The sequence below is a fragment of the Coregonus clupeaformis genome, chromosome 10 (assembly GCF_020615455.1).
Source record: "Coregonus clupeaformis isolate EN_2021a chromosome 10, ASM2061545v1, whole genome shotgun sequence".
In the NCBI taxonomy this organism is placed as follows: Eukaryota; Metazoa; Chordata; class Actinopteri; order Salmoniformes; family Salmonidae; genus Coregonus; species Coregonus clupeaformis.
The window spans coordinates 39,706,537-39,720,533 of NC_059201.1; the positions used below are offsets into that span (position 1 = coordinate 39,706,537).

The window sequence follows — 13,997 nt, forward strand, 5'->3', positions numbered from 1 at the left end:
TTTTCACCTCCCCACTCAAAACACTCACTCCCCACTCAAAACAAAAATTGTTCTTTGCTAAATTTTGTTTCTTTTTGACCATTTTAATTTAAAACAATCACAGTAAGGTACTTAATTGTGTGACACTCTGGCTCTATGGACTTTTATTTTGAGCCAGGGTTGTTATGTTTCTGTTGGGTGTATTTCTATGTTTGCTTTTCTGTTGGGTTGGTTTCTATGTTTGGTCATTGACTCCCAATCGGAGGTAACGAGTGTCAGCTGTCGGCTCGTTATCTCTGATTGGGAGCCATATTTAAACTGTTGTGTTTCACTGTGTGTTTGTGGGTTTTTGTTCCATGTTTCTGTCAGTGTTACAGAGGACTTCACTATCGTCATTTGTTGTTTTTCGTGGTTGCTTTAATAAATAAAGTCATCATGTTCACTCCACGCGCTGCGTATTGGTCCGCTTCTTCAGACGATCGTGACAGAAAAACCCACCATCAAAGGACCAAGCGGCGTGTCAAGCGGCAACAGTATCCACCTGTAAAGGATTCATGGACATGGGAGGAGATACTGGCTGGAGAGGGTCCTTGGGCACAACCGGGAGAATATCGCCGCCCTCGTGAAGAGCTGGAGGCAGCCAAAGCCGAGAGGAGGTGGTATGAGGAGGCAGCACGGAGGCGAGGCTGGAAGCCCGTGGACGAGAGGCAACCCCAAGAAATTTTTTGGGGGGCACATGACTTGGGCGGCTGGGCAGCAGGAGGCTGCCACAGGTAGACGTGGAGAGAAGGCTACCGGAGTACGGGAGCCATTGGCGAGTAGAGGGAGGGAAGTTGTTGTGGCACGGCGTGAGAGGCTGAAGTGTGTTACCAGTCCGGTCCGGCCCGTTCCTGAGCCCCGGTTAAGGCCAGTGGTGTGTGTTCCCAGTACGGACCGGCCTGTGTCTACTCCACGCGTCAAGCCCACGGTATGCGTCGCCAGCCCAGCCCGGCCTGTTCCTGCGCCACGTACGAAGCCTACGGTGTGCGTCGCCAGCCCAGCCCGGCCTGTCCCTGCGCCACGTAGGAAGCCTACGGTGTGCGTCGCCAGCCCAGCCCGGCCTGTTCCTGCGCCACGCACGAAGCCTACGGTGTGCGTCGCCAGCCCAGCCCGGCCTGTCCCTGCGTCACGTACGGAGCCTACGGTGTGCGTCGCCAGCCCGGCCCGGCCTGTTCCTGCCACTCGCACCAAACCAGGGGTGCGAGTCGCCAGCCTGGTCCAGCCCGTTCCGGCTATTCGCACCAAGCCTCCTGTGTGTCCCCAGAGTCCTGTGCGTCCTGTTGCTGCTCTCCGCACTAGGCTTAATGTGAGTCCCCAGGGTCCAGCATGCCCTGTTCCGGCTCTCCGCACTAGCCCTTATGTGCGTTCCCAGGGTCCAGCATGCCCTGTTGCTTCTCCCCGCACTAGCCCTGAGATGCGTGTCCTCAGCCCGGTACCTCCAGTTCCGGCACCACGCATCAGGCCTACGGTGCGTCCCCAGGGCCAAGCATGCCCTGTTGCTGCTTCCCGCACTAGCCCTGAGATGCGTGTCCTCAGCCCGGTACCTCCAGTTCCGGCACCACGCATCAGGCCAATGGTGCGTCCCCAGGGCCAAGCATGCCCTGTTGCTTCTCCCCGCACTAGCCCTGAGATGCGTGTCCTCAGCCCGGTACCTCCAGTTCCGGCACCACGCACCAGGCCTACGGTGCGCCTCAGACGGCCAGAGTCTGCCGTCTGCCCAACGGGGCCTGAACTGTCCGTCTGCCCAACGCCGTCTGAACTGCCCGTCTGCCCAACGGCGCCTGAACTGTCCGTCTGCCCAACGCCGTCTGAACTGCCCGTCTGCCCAACGGCGCCTGAACTGCCCGTCTGCCCAACGCCGTCTGAACTGTCCGTCTGCCCAACGCCGTCTGAACTGCCCGTCTGTACTGAGCCTGCAAAGCCGCCCGTCTGCCATGAGCCTTCAGAGCCGTCCGCCAGACCGGAGCCGCTAGAGCTCTCCGCCGGACAGGATCAGCCAGAGCCTTCCGCCAGACAGGATCAGCCAGAGCCTCCCGCCAGACAGGATCAGCCAGAGCCTTCCGCCAGACAGGAGCCAGAGCCGTCCGCCAGACAGGATCAGCCAGAGCCTTCCACCAGACAGGATCAGCCAGAGCCTTCCGCCAGACAGGATCAGCCAGAGCCTTCCGCCAGCCAGGATCCGCCAGAGCCGTCCAGCCGGGATCCGCCAGCCAGCCAGGATCCGCCAGAGCCAGCCAGCCAGGATCCGCCATTTAGTCCGGTACTGCCCCTTAGCCCGGTGCTGTCCCTTATCCTGGTGCTGCCCCTTATCCTGGTGCTGTCCCTTATCCTGGTGCTGCCCCTTAGTCCGGTGCTGCCCCTTAGTCCGGTGCTGCCCCTTAGTCCGGTGCTGCCCCTGAGTCCGGTACTGCCCCTTAGCCCGGTGCTGCCCCTTAGTCCGGTGCTGCCCCTGAGTCCGGTGCTGCCTCTTAGTCCAGTGCTGCCCCTTAATCCTGTGGGGTTTAGTTGGGGGGTGGTCATTTGGAGGAGGCTACGTAAGCAGGTAGTGACTATGGTGGGGTGGGGACCACGACCAGTGCCAGAGCCGCCACCATGGACAGACGCCCACCCAGACCCTCCCCTAGACTGTCTGCTGGTGCGCCCGGAGTTCGCACCTTTAGGGGGGGGTACTGTGACACTCTGGCTCTATGGACTTTTATTTTGAGCCAGGGTTGTTATGTTTCTGTTGGGTGTATTTCTATGTTTGCTTTTCTGTTGGGTTGGTTTCTATGTTTGGTCATTGACTCCCAATCGGAGGTAACGAGTGTCAGCTGTCGGCTCGTTATCTCTGATTGGGAGCCATATTTAAACTGTTGTGTTTCACTGTGTGTTTGTGGGTTTTTGTTCCATGTTTCTGTCAGTGTTACAGAGGACTTCACTATCGTCATTTGTTGTTTTTCGTGGTTGCTTTAATAAATAAAGTCATCATGTTCACTCCACGCGCTGCGTATTGGTCCGCTTCTTCAGACGATCGTGACAAATTGTTACCCAGAAATGATTTGAAATACAGATAAAAATGTCTGCACATAAAATATGCATCCAAGCTGAACTGAAATCTTATCAGAAACATGTTGGGTAGTTTTCACAGCTTTTAATTTCCTTAAAACCATTTTTTCCCCTGTACCCAAACGTCTTTACTGCGCGATTACGCGAGAGATGCAGAGATGAAAGAGAGAACTTTACCGATGTCAACTAGATTGAAGCGTCCAGCCTATCGATTTATGACATTATTCTGGTGAGAAAGGGTTTATTTAGTATTCTAGGGTAACAAGTAATGACAGAAAATAAGCTGCATGTATCTAATTATAGATGAGTTGACTAACAAATAACCTACCAAAATGTCAGAAATTATAAGCATAAGCATATGCCTATATAGCACATTTTCTATATTTGCGGGTTAGGCTCGGGCCTCAGATTTTCACTTTATCACAGATAGTCGGGCGGTTGCGGATGGGTTATTTACCAATTGTGGTCGGGTGTGGGTGAACAAACAGCTGACCTGTGCACCACTAAGGGTGGTGACAGTGTTAGCTGCTTGTCCATTCAGTCCTTCTGGTCTGTGACTACGTCCTGGTGTGACTTTATGGGTTCCTTTTAGAGGACACTGTGATGACACAGCCTCCCCCTTCAACTAGAGCTAACCTGGCATGCATATGGTTACAAACACACATGCACCACCCACACAACCTCACACACACACACACACACATCATTATTCTAACAAACACACACACACATCCACCCGACCACACATACCCACCCTCTTACACGTACACACACATGCACACTTACACTTTCACACAGAGTTCTCACATTAAGACACTGCTCTTCTGGAGCTGATGCTGCGGCTGAGGCTGGCGGCGCTGCTCTTGCGGGAAAGGCTGGGTGTCGTGGCGACAGAGGCTGGGCGTCGTGGCAACCGAGGGGGCCGGCTCGTTGGGGCAGCCGTACTGCAGGAGGATGTCGGCACACTCCTGACTGCCAGCGTAACGCGCCCACGTGAGGGCTGTCTGCCCCTGGGCGTCCCGACACCTCACATCACTGCCATACTGCGACCAGGGAGAGAGAGGGGGAGAATGAAAGAGGGCAATAAGATTCAGTTGAAATTCTTTGTGGATAAAAAAACACATGTGCAGCTATTTTTTGTAAAGTGTCACTTCTGTACGATTCCCACCACACTACTGCACCCAAGTTATAGACTGTTCGCTCTGCTATCGCACAGCAAGCGGTACCGATGCACCAAGTCTGGAACCAACTGGATCCTGAACAGCTTCTACCCCCAAGCCATAAGACTGCTAAATAGTTCGTCCGGGTAGCTATTGGTTAACTATTTAACTATCTGCATTGACTCTTTTTGCACTAACTCTTTTGACTCATCAAATACGCTGCTGTTACTGTTTTATCTATCCTGTTGCCTAGTCACGTTATCCTTACATACAGTGCATTCGGAAATGATTCAAACCCCTTCAATTTTTCCACATTTTGTTACATTATTCTAAAATGGATTAAATAAAACATTTTCTTCATCAATCTATACACAATACCCCATAATGACAAAGCGAAAACAGGTTTGTATAAATTTGTGCAAAATTACATAAGTATTCAGACCCTTTAATATGAGACTCGAAATTGAGCACAGGTGCATCCTGTTTCCATTGATCATCCTTGAGATGTTTCTAAAACTTAATTGGAGTCCACCTGTGGTAAATTCAATTGATGTGACATGGTTTGGAAAGGCACACACATGTCTATATTAGGTCCCACAGTTGACAGTGCATGTCAGAGCAAAAACCAAGCCATGAGGTAAAAGTAATTGTCTGTAGAGCTCCGAGACAGGATTGTGTGGAGGCACAGATCTGGGGAAGGGTCCCAAAAAATGTCTGCAGCATTCAAGGTCCCCAAGAATACAGTGGCCTCCATCATTCTTAAATGCAAGAAGTTTGGAACCACCAAGACTCTTTCTAGAGCTGGCCGCCGGGCCAAACTGAGCAATCGGGGGAGAAGGGCCTTGGTCAGGGAGGTGACTCTGACAGAGCTCCAGAGTTCCTCTGTGGAGTTGGGAGAACCTTCCAGAAGGACAACCATCTCTGCAGCACTCCACCAAAGGCCTTTATGGTAGAGTGGTCAGACGGAAGCCACTCCTCAGTAAAAGGCACATGACAGCCCACTTGGAGGTTGCCTAAAAGGCACCTAAAGGACTCTCAGATCATGAGAAACAAGATTCTCTGGTCTGATGAATCCAAGATTGAACTCTTTGGCCTGAATGCCAAGCGTCACGTCTGGAGGAAACCTGGCACCATCCCTACGGTGAAGCATGGTGTTGGCAGCATCATGCTGTGGGGATGTTTTTCAGCGGCAGGGACTGGGAGACTAGTCAGGATAGAGGGAAAGATGAACAGAGCAAAGTACAGAGAGATCCTTGATGAAAACCTGCTCCAGAGTGCTCAGGACCTCAGACTGGGGCAAAGGTTCACCTTCCAACAGGACAACGACCCTAAGCACACAGCCAAGACAACACAGAAGTGGCTTCGGGACAAGTCTCTGAATGTCGTTGAGTGGCCCATCCAGAGCCCGGACTTGAACCCGATCGAACATCTCTGGAGAGACCTGACAATAGCTGTGCAGCGACGCTCCCCATCCAACCTGACAGAGCTTGAGTGGATCAGCAGAGAAGAATGGGGAAAAACTCCCCAAATACAGGTGTGCCAAGCTTGTAGCGTCATACCCAAGAAGATTAGAGGCTGTAATCGCTGCCAAAGGTGCTTCAACAAAGTACTAAGTAAACGGTCTGAATACTTATGTAAATGTTATATTTCAGTTGAATTGTTTTCATACATTTGCTAACATTTCTAAAAGACTGTTTTTGCTTTGTCATTATGGGGTATTGTGTGTAGATTGATGAGGCTGTAATGTAACAAAATGTGGAAAAAGTCAAGGGGTCTGAATACTTTCCGAATACATTGTATATGAACATATATACCTCAACTACCTTGTACCCCTGCACATAGACTCGGTACTGGTACCTCGTGTATATAGCCAAGTTATCATTATTCATTGTGTATTTATTCTTTGTGTTATTATTTTTCTATGATTTCCCTATTGTATTTATTATAATAAATTGGTTTCTATTTTTATTTTTTTTAATCTCTGCATTCTTGGGAGGGGCTTGTAAGTAAGCATTTCACTGCTACACCTGTTGTTTACAAAGCAAGTAACAAATACAATTTCATTTGATATTTCTGCCATTCTTTGGCTGTAGTGTCATGAGTGGATGAAAGACAAAAAAATGGAAAAGCAGGATGAAGAGACTAGAGGAGGGACGTTCTCTCACCCAGACCAGCAGCTGGGTCATGATCACGTCGGCGAGCTGGCAGGCGGCGTGGAGCGCTGAGTGGGGCAGCAGTGGGGATCCCCCCATGGGAGAGCTGGGGGACGCAGCAGGGGGGTGAGGAGAGAGGTGACCCCCTGGGCGGAGGGGGGCGTTAATGTCGTCCTTGGTGCTGTGGGCTAGGAGGAGGAGCAGGCGGGGGAGGTCCCTCTCCATCACGGCCACCAGCAGACGGGCCGACAGCGTGTTGACTTCTGACCCCTGGCTGTGGGACATGGAGGGGGAGGGCGGGACCAGCGGAGCCACAAACAGCCTCTGCTCATACTTGGCCCGGATCCACGACTCCCGCTCCTCTCTGGGACCAGTCAGACACAGTTACAGACACACACACACACACACTATTACCAAGGGAACAAAGTGTGTGAACAGGCAGGTGTATGTAGTCAGACACCTTCACATCTCCTATTTCTACTACTACTAGCTCTAACATTTTTATCAATGCAACTGCCTTCTCTTCTACAACAACAACAACTAATACTGCAACTGCAGTCCAGCAAGCTTGCCACTTATTCACACTTTATTAAGTGTCCCTTTCCCCTGTCCTCTCTGCTCTGTTTCCCAGTGTCTCTCCCATGTCATCCAGTATCCCTAGTCCTCCTACCGGGTGGCGTCGGGTGTGGGTTTCCGGCGGCCCAGCGTGCGTCCCTCCCAGATGCTGTTGGCCAGGTGGTTGCCAATGGCACCCAGCACCAGGGTGAGTTCTCTGGGCAGGTCGTCCAGGTCCAGAGAGCGGACACGGGACAGGTGGGTGCCCAGGTTCCTGTGGATCCCTGAACACTCAATGCAGATCAGAGCCCCCAGGTTCAGACTGGCCCACGTTGGGTCTGAGAGAGGAGACACAGCAGGTCTGGGATCAGACTAAATAATAGACTAAAACGTGTACAGTTTTAGTCCGGCCTGAAATTGCATGCATAGGAAAAACAGAAAGGAAATACAGAGATGGGGTTAGAGTACCGGTATTCCAATAGATTTATATTCTGGGTTGCAACTACATGAGTAGGACTTACATGGGCGAAAGAGTGGAAGGATATGGTGAACAGGATTGGGGTCAATTCCATTTAAATTCCAGTCAATTCAAAAAGTGAACCAAACAGTAATTACAATTTCAATTGTTCCTAATTGAAAAGCATTGATGAGAATTGTAATGGATTGACTGGAATTGAAACGGAATTGACCCCAACCCTGATGAAGAACGGAGGTTCCACCCACACTGAAAACCAAGATCAATGAGATCACCCAGCTAGCACATTTGATTCCTTGGAAGTTGTGGGAATGTATGTTTTTGGTTTCACATTGGTTGTGGGAACAAAGCCATACGTTTCCTGACCAGTAAAACTGAAAGATTTTTAAACGTTCTGAGAACAGAAGTGAGAATTACGCCTGTTTTGGGAACATTTACTTTCAGGTTGCAGGGATGTTCTGAGAACGTTTTACTCTGGTTCCTTGAAAGTTTTCCTGGAAGGATTTATTAACCCCCTGAGAACTGAAATTATAGGTTATTTTGAGGTTTTTGAATAACTTCCTTAAAAATTAAACTGAATGTTTCAATAAGACTTTTAATAACACTGCTAGCTTATTTTGGGTTAACTTTTTTGAACTCCAAGCACAGATAGGACACATGGAAATTCATTTCCTTAGACATTAATAATGCAAACACATTTCTTTTTTATTGTGACACGGCATAATCTTCTGTTCTCTATCCACTGAATTAGTCCACAGCGTCACCAGGGTGGAGCTAGCATGCCATGTTGTTTTATGCATACAAAGCTGTGAATTTTAGTCTATTCAAACAGACCCCATTTAAAAAGAAACAAGCACCCATTAAGATCAAGTGTGGCCTATTAGTGGGCGCTTCCAACACACCTGAACACACTTAACAAGATAGAGGATAGAGTTTTGTTGATGCTAAGGATGGAATGTATATGCTTTTAAATAACATTCTTAGAAGGTTCTCTGAATGTTACTAAAGTTTTCTTGTGGTTTTTATGGAAAGTTTGCTTAACGTTCTTTGAACAATTTGAGAACATGACTAAATAGAACCAAGAGGAAACCTGTAGGAAACGTTATGCTGAAGTACTGAAATTCCCACAGAAGAATGTTGTTTCTAAACGTTCTTGGAACAATTTGAGAACATGACTAAATAAAACCAAGAGGAAACCTGTAGGAAATGTTATGCTGAAGTACTGAAATTTGAGAAAATTCCCAATGCCAAACCAGTTGGAGAACGTTCCTAGAACATTACCAAAATGTAAATTAAATGTAACCATGTGTCACACCCTGACTCAGGGGACACTTATATGTTGAGTCAGGGTGTGTATATTCCTTGTTGTGCTTGTTCTATGTTATAGGATCTAGTAGTTCTAGATCTATGTTGGCCGGTGTGGTTCCCAATCAGAGGCAGCTGTCGCTCGTTGTCTCTGATTGGGGACCATACATAGGCAGCCTATTGGGAACTCAATCGTACTCCTGAGTGGCGCAGTGGTCTAAGGCACTGCATCGCAGTGCTAACTGTGCCACTAGAGATCCTGGTTCGAATCCAGGCTCTGTCGCCGCCGGCCGCGACCGGGAGACTCATGGGCGGCGCACAATTGGCCCAGCGTCGTCCAGGGTAGGGGAGGGAATGGCCGGCAGGGATGTAGCTCAGTTGATAGAGCATGGCGTTTGCAACGCCAGGGTTGTGGGTTCGATTCCCACGGGGGGCCAGTATAAAAAAAATATGTATTCACTAACTGTAAGTCGCTCTGGATAAGAGCGTCTGCTAAATGACTAAAATGTAATGTAAATGTATTGGCACTAGTTAAGGTGTGGGATCTTGTTCCGTATAAGGTATGTTGTTTGTGTCTACCGTGGACTTCACGTTTCGTTTTGTCGAGTGTTTATTAAGTTTAAGTAAACATGTATGCATATCACGCTGCGCCTGGGTCCGTCCCGTCTATGAACGAACGACGACAGAAGATCCCACCAAACAAGGACCAAGCAGCGTGCCCAGAAGGAGCAAACGCCGGGGATTCAACGGGAGGTAACTTTAGTAGACGTCCTCCTCGGTTGGGGGAGAATTACTGAGGAGGAGGCCGTCCGTTATCGGGAGGCGATGAAGGTTGATGCCCAGGTAGGAGAGGAGAAACGGCGCCAACCGTGCCGACGACGGAGACCCGAGAGCCAACCCCAATAAAAAAATTTGGGGGGCACACGGGGTGGATGACGAGGCAGCAGGAGGCCGTGGAAGGGCGAATCTGCAGGTTAGGAGAGGAGGCCACCATGTTACGGGGGCTATTGGTTCAGAAGGAGCAGGAGTTATTCGGTCAGAGGGAGGCGCTACAGGAGGCTAAAAGGGAGAAGGAAAGTGTAGAGGCACGGCGAGAGGAGCTGGTTAGGCAGCAGAAGGAGCGGGGTTTAATAAAGGAACCCAGTCCCGCTCCTCGCACCAAGCAAGTGGTGCGTGTCGCCAGTCCGGTCCGGCCCGTTCCTGCTCCCCGCACTAAGCCAGTGGTGCGTGTTCCCAGTACGGCCTGACCCGTTCCTGCTCCTCACACCAAGCCAGTGGTGCGCGTCGCCAGCCCGGTCCGGCCTGTTCCTGCTCCTCGCACCCAGCCAGTGGTGCGCGTCGCCAGTCCGGCCCGGCCTGTTCCTGCACCTCGCACCAAGCCAGTGGTGCGCGTCGCCAGCCCGGCCCGGCCTGTTCCTGCACCTCGCACCAAGCCAGTGGTGCGCGTCGCCAGCCCGGCCCGGCCTGTTCCTGCTCCTCGCACCAAGCCAGTGGTGCGGGTCGCCAGCCCGGCCCGGCCTGTTCCTGCTCCTCGCACCAAACCAGTGATGCGCGTCGCCAGTCCGGTCCGGCCCGTACCTGCTCCTCGCACCAGACCAGTGGTGCGTTTGTCCAGTCCGGCACGGCCCGTGCCCGTTCCACCGGTGCCTGGTCCGGCACCGGTCAGCTGCTCCACTCCGGAGCCAGAGCAGTCCGCTCCACCGGTGCCTGATCCAGTTCCGGTCAGCTGTTCTACTCCGGAGCCAGAGCAGTCCGCTCCGCCGGTGCCTGATCCAGCTCCGGTCAGCTGCTCCACTCCGGAGCCAGAGCAGTCCGCTCCACCGGTGCCTGATCCAGCTCCGGTCAGCGGCTCCACTCCGGAGCCAGAGCAGTCCGCTCCACCGGTGTCTAGTCCAGCTCCGGTCAGCGGCTCCAGTCCAGACCATGGCGTCAGCCCCTCTCCAGGTTCGGGGTCTCCCACACCAGGGTCCAGACTGGGCCTGGCGTATCGTGGGAGGAAGGAGAGGGGAAGCAACGCGCCGAGGTCTAGACCAGACCAGGGGCGCAACAGGGAGGCGAAGAGTGAGAGGTCGTCACGCCCTGAGCCGGATCCGCCTCCGAGGCGGAATGCCCACCCGGCCCCTACCCTGTTATGTTGTGCGGTCGGAGTCCGCACCTTTGGGGGGGGGGGGGAGGGGTACTGTCACGCCCTGACTCAGGGGACGCTAATATGTTGAGTCAGGGTGTGTATATTCCTTGTTGTGCTTGTTCTATGTTATAGGATCTAGTAGTTCTAGATCTATGTTGGCCGGTGTGGTTCCCAATCAGAGGCAGCTGTCGCTCGTTGTCTCTGATTGGGGACCATACTTAGGCAGCCTATTGGCACTAGTTAAGGTGTGGGATCTTGTTCCGTTTAAGGTATGTTGTTTGTGTCTACCGTGGACTTCACGTTTTGTTTATTGTTTTGTCGAGTGTTTATTAAGTTTAAATAAACATGTATGCATATCACGCTGCGCCTTGGTCCGTCCCGTCTATGAACGAACGTGACACCATGTTTGAACTTTTAGGAAAAGTAATGAAAATAATGTTTTTTTTGTCAAGTTCCTTAAATGCGCTGAGACCGTTCCAAAGCCAAGCAACTATCCTGCACCATTCCCAGAAAATTGTGGGAAGGTTTTATGCAAAATAACCATTGGACAACCACCCTCTCGCCAAGCTCTAAGAAACATATGGTTTTCAGAACGTTATGTGCTAGCTGGGCAGTAAGATGGATGAGAAAGCAGAAAAAGCAGTAGAGCACGAAAGGAAAGAGAAATTGAATAAAGATAAAGAGAGCAGCAAAGAGAGATAAAACCAACAGTAATGAATGAGTTGACTAACTAGGTGCTTCACAGTCCACACAGAGGCTGTTGCCCTTGGCATTACGGATAGCCTGCAGCGCCACAGCTTCACTCTGGCTGTTCTTACGAGCCTGTGGAACACACAAACACACAATTAGTCTCTCCTTAGTAATAGCTGGTTTCCAAGACAAACACTTTGCCAGATGCAGATATTTTCTTGTAATGTGTGTGTGGGTATGTGTGCATGTGTGTGTGTGTCTGTGTGTACGTGTGTGTGTGTACGTCTGCATCCTTGCCTTATTCTTGCTGCTCTCACACAGCTGCAGGCTGGCCAGGATCTGGCTCTCGATGGCAGTCACCCAGGCGTCCCTTTCCTCCACACTCTGGGCCTCGAAGTGCCACGTCTGGCCCGTGCTCGACACGATAAGGAAGTCAAAGTTATCCTCGTCTGATAACAGAACATATACAATATATAGGCTTGTATTAGAGACAGGCAACACATGATAAATAGGGCCCTGAGTTGACTATATGACCTAGTCCAATTAGGCCTGAGGTCACATGGCCAGGTTAAACTCATGGCCCTAATGACAAAGTACCATACAGTGGGTTCAGAGGGTTTCTTACTCCATCACAATGATGATTGGTGGTGGATCGCCAAACAGCACTTATCTGTTAAGTAGACATCGGCATGCATTATTGCATTGCTGTGATGGTGGACAAATTAAGATGTATGAAGTATATGGAGAGAAGACTAGTACTGAATGCTTTATCTTAGAGACACTCAAGAGCAGTGTTAATTTCGTCAACAACTATGATGAAAAATACTAATCAACAGCCTATTTTTCCTGACTAAACTATGACGATAACGAGATGAGATGCCCTGTGAAAAAAACGATAACTATTACAAATTACTTTTGTAAAGACGAGAATTCCACCTGAGACTAATATACATTTAATTTGACATGAATCTCCTTTTCATCTGGTTTGTCCAATGCTACGCATGCATAATATTTAATGCAATCCTCTCATTGGCAGAATTGTCATCTTTCAGTTGTGCGGTCTGATTGAGCTAATCTGTCTGGCACTCCCACACAGCTCCCAGGCAGTCACTTCAATCACTCGGCAATCTTTTGAATTAATGCGAAGCCAGGACACTTGACTTGTAACTGACCTCCACTAGAAACAATGTTTACCCTCTCTCTTACATTCATGTAGGCTCTATTTTCCCATGTGCGCTGTTATTCATTCATCTGTGTTGCCGTTCTCGCGCCGCGGTCCGCAAATGCGAGTTGTGTTTGCTTTTTTCCTATGGGAAAAAAACGAATGCTATTTGTTGAATATTAGGAATCCAGTAATACTTCTGACATTTTTGTAAAGCACAAATTATTTTATTTTCAAGGAAACCACTGTTATTTACCCCCTTGACGGTTATGATGGGGAGAAAATCAGAGCTGTAGATTGTTTAACCTGTAGCCAAGGCTATATAGCCTGTATGGTTAATCATAGCTGTCATGGGTTACAATCTGCCACAATATCAGTGTTGCCAGGTATACGAGGGGATAGTAGGCCTAGTTGGACAAGGCTATCTGAATGGGCACATGATGGAAGTTAGAGGTAGCCTAAATATTGAGTATTTATTAGGAAAAAAATGCACTGACTATTATGTGACTAAAATGGCTGTGACTAAAACCAAACTAAAATTGTCCAGAGTTTTAGTCGACTGATAATAACTAAAACTAACGAATGATGAAATTACTAAAATGTGACTAAGACTAAAAGCTATTTTAAGACTAAAACTAAGACAAACTAAATCTAAAATAGCTGCCAAAATTAACACTGCTCAAAAGAGAACTCAATATGGTGGTAGTAGTATAGCATAAGATGCAGTAGCACTTAAAAGCAGAAACAGTGACAGACAAATTGACAAACAGAAAAGCGGACAGGCAGCAGGACAGACATACAAGATGGATGGACAGACAGACGGAAGGACAGACAGACAGGCAGACAGGATGAAAAGCAGGGCTGACAGACAGACAGAAACATACCCTCATTACCTGTCTTGTTTATGTTTCTTAAACTACCAAAACTTTTTAGTTTCCACATTTTGCGCTTTGCTACAGGGTAAGAGATTAGCAGATCAGACGTCCCAGGAAAGCAGAGAAGAGAGAGAATAAAGGAGCACAGGAGAAAAGGAGAAGGAGAGAGGAGAGAAAAGTGATAACGGCAGATATTTTGGAGAAAATAAGTAGATGAGACAAAGGTTTTTCTTTAGATGTCTGTTCAGTATTGACCTATTCCTGATTCACTCTCAAATTTAGTTTCAAGTTTATCCTCAAACAAAGTCTACACAAAGTCTAAAACTCCTCAATGTTCAGATAGAAATGTAATGTGTAGACAGATATGATTCATCTCACATACATTCTATTGAATCTCATACAGTTCTATCTGCAATGTTCTGAATGTTTCA

General features: G+C 49.3%; 1 protein-coding gene across 1 annotated transcript in view; it reads right to left on the reverse strand.

The window, feature by feature from the left end:
* Positions 1-3,338: 3,338 nt before the first annotated feature.
* The window catches only part of LOC121575166 (arf-GAP with GTPase, ANK repeat and PH domain-containing protein 1-like), a 68,813-nt gene continuing 58,154 nt past the window's right edge, over positions 3,339-13,997 (reverse strand). The window contains 7 exon segments of the mRNA XM_041888076.2: positions 3,339-3,958; positions 3,960-4,106; positions 6,389-6,740; positions 7,047-7,269; positions 11,571-11,661; positions 11,827-11,978; positions 13,576-13,644. Coding sequence (XP_041744010.2) covers positions 3,872-3,958; positions 3,960-4,106; positions 6,389-6,740; positions 7,047-7,269; positions 11,571-11,661; positions 11,827-11,978; positions 13,576-13,644 — 1,121 coding nt within the window. The 3' untranslated portion in view covers positions 3,339-3,871.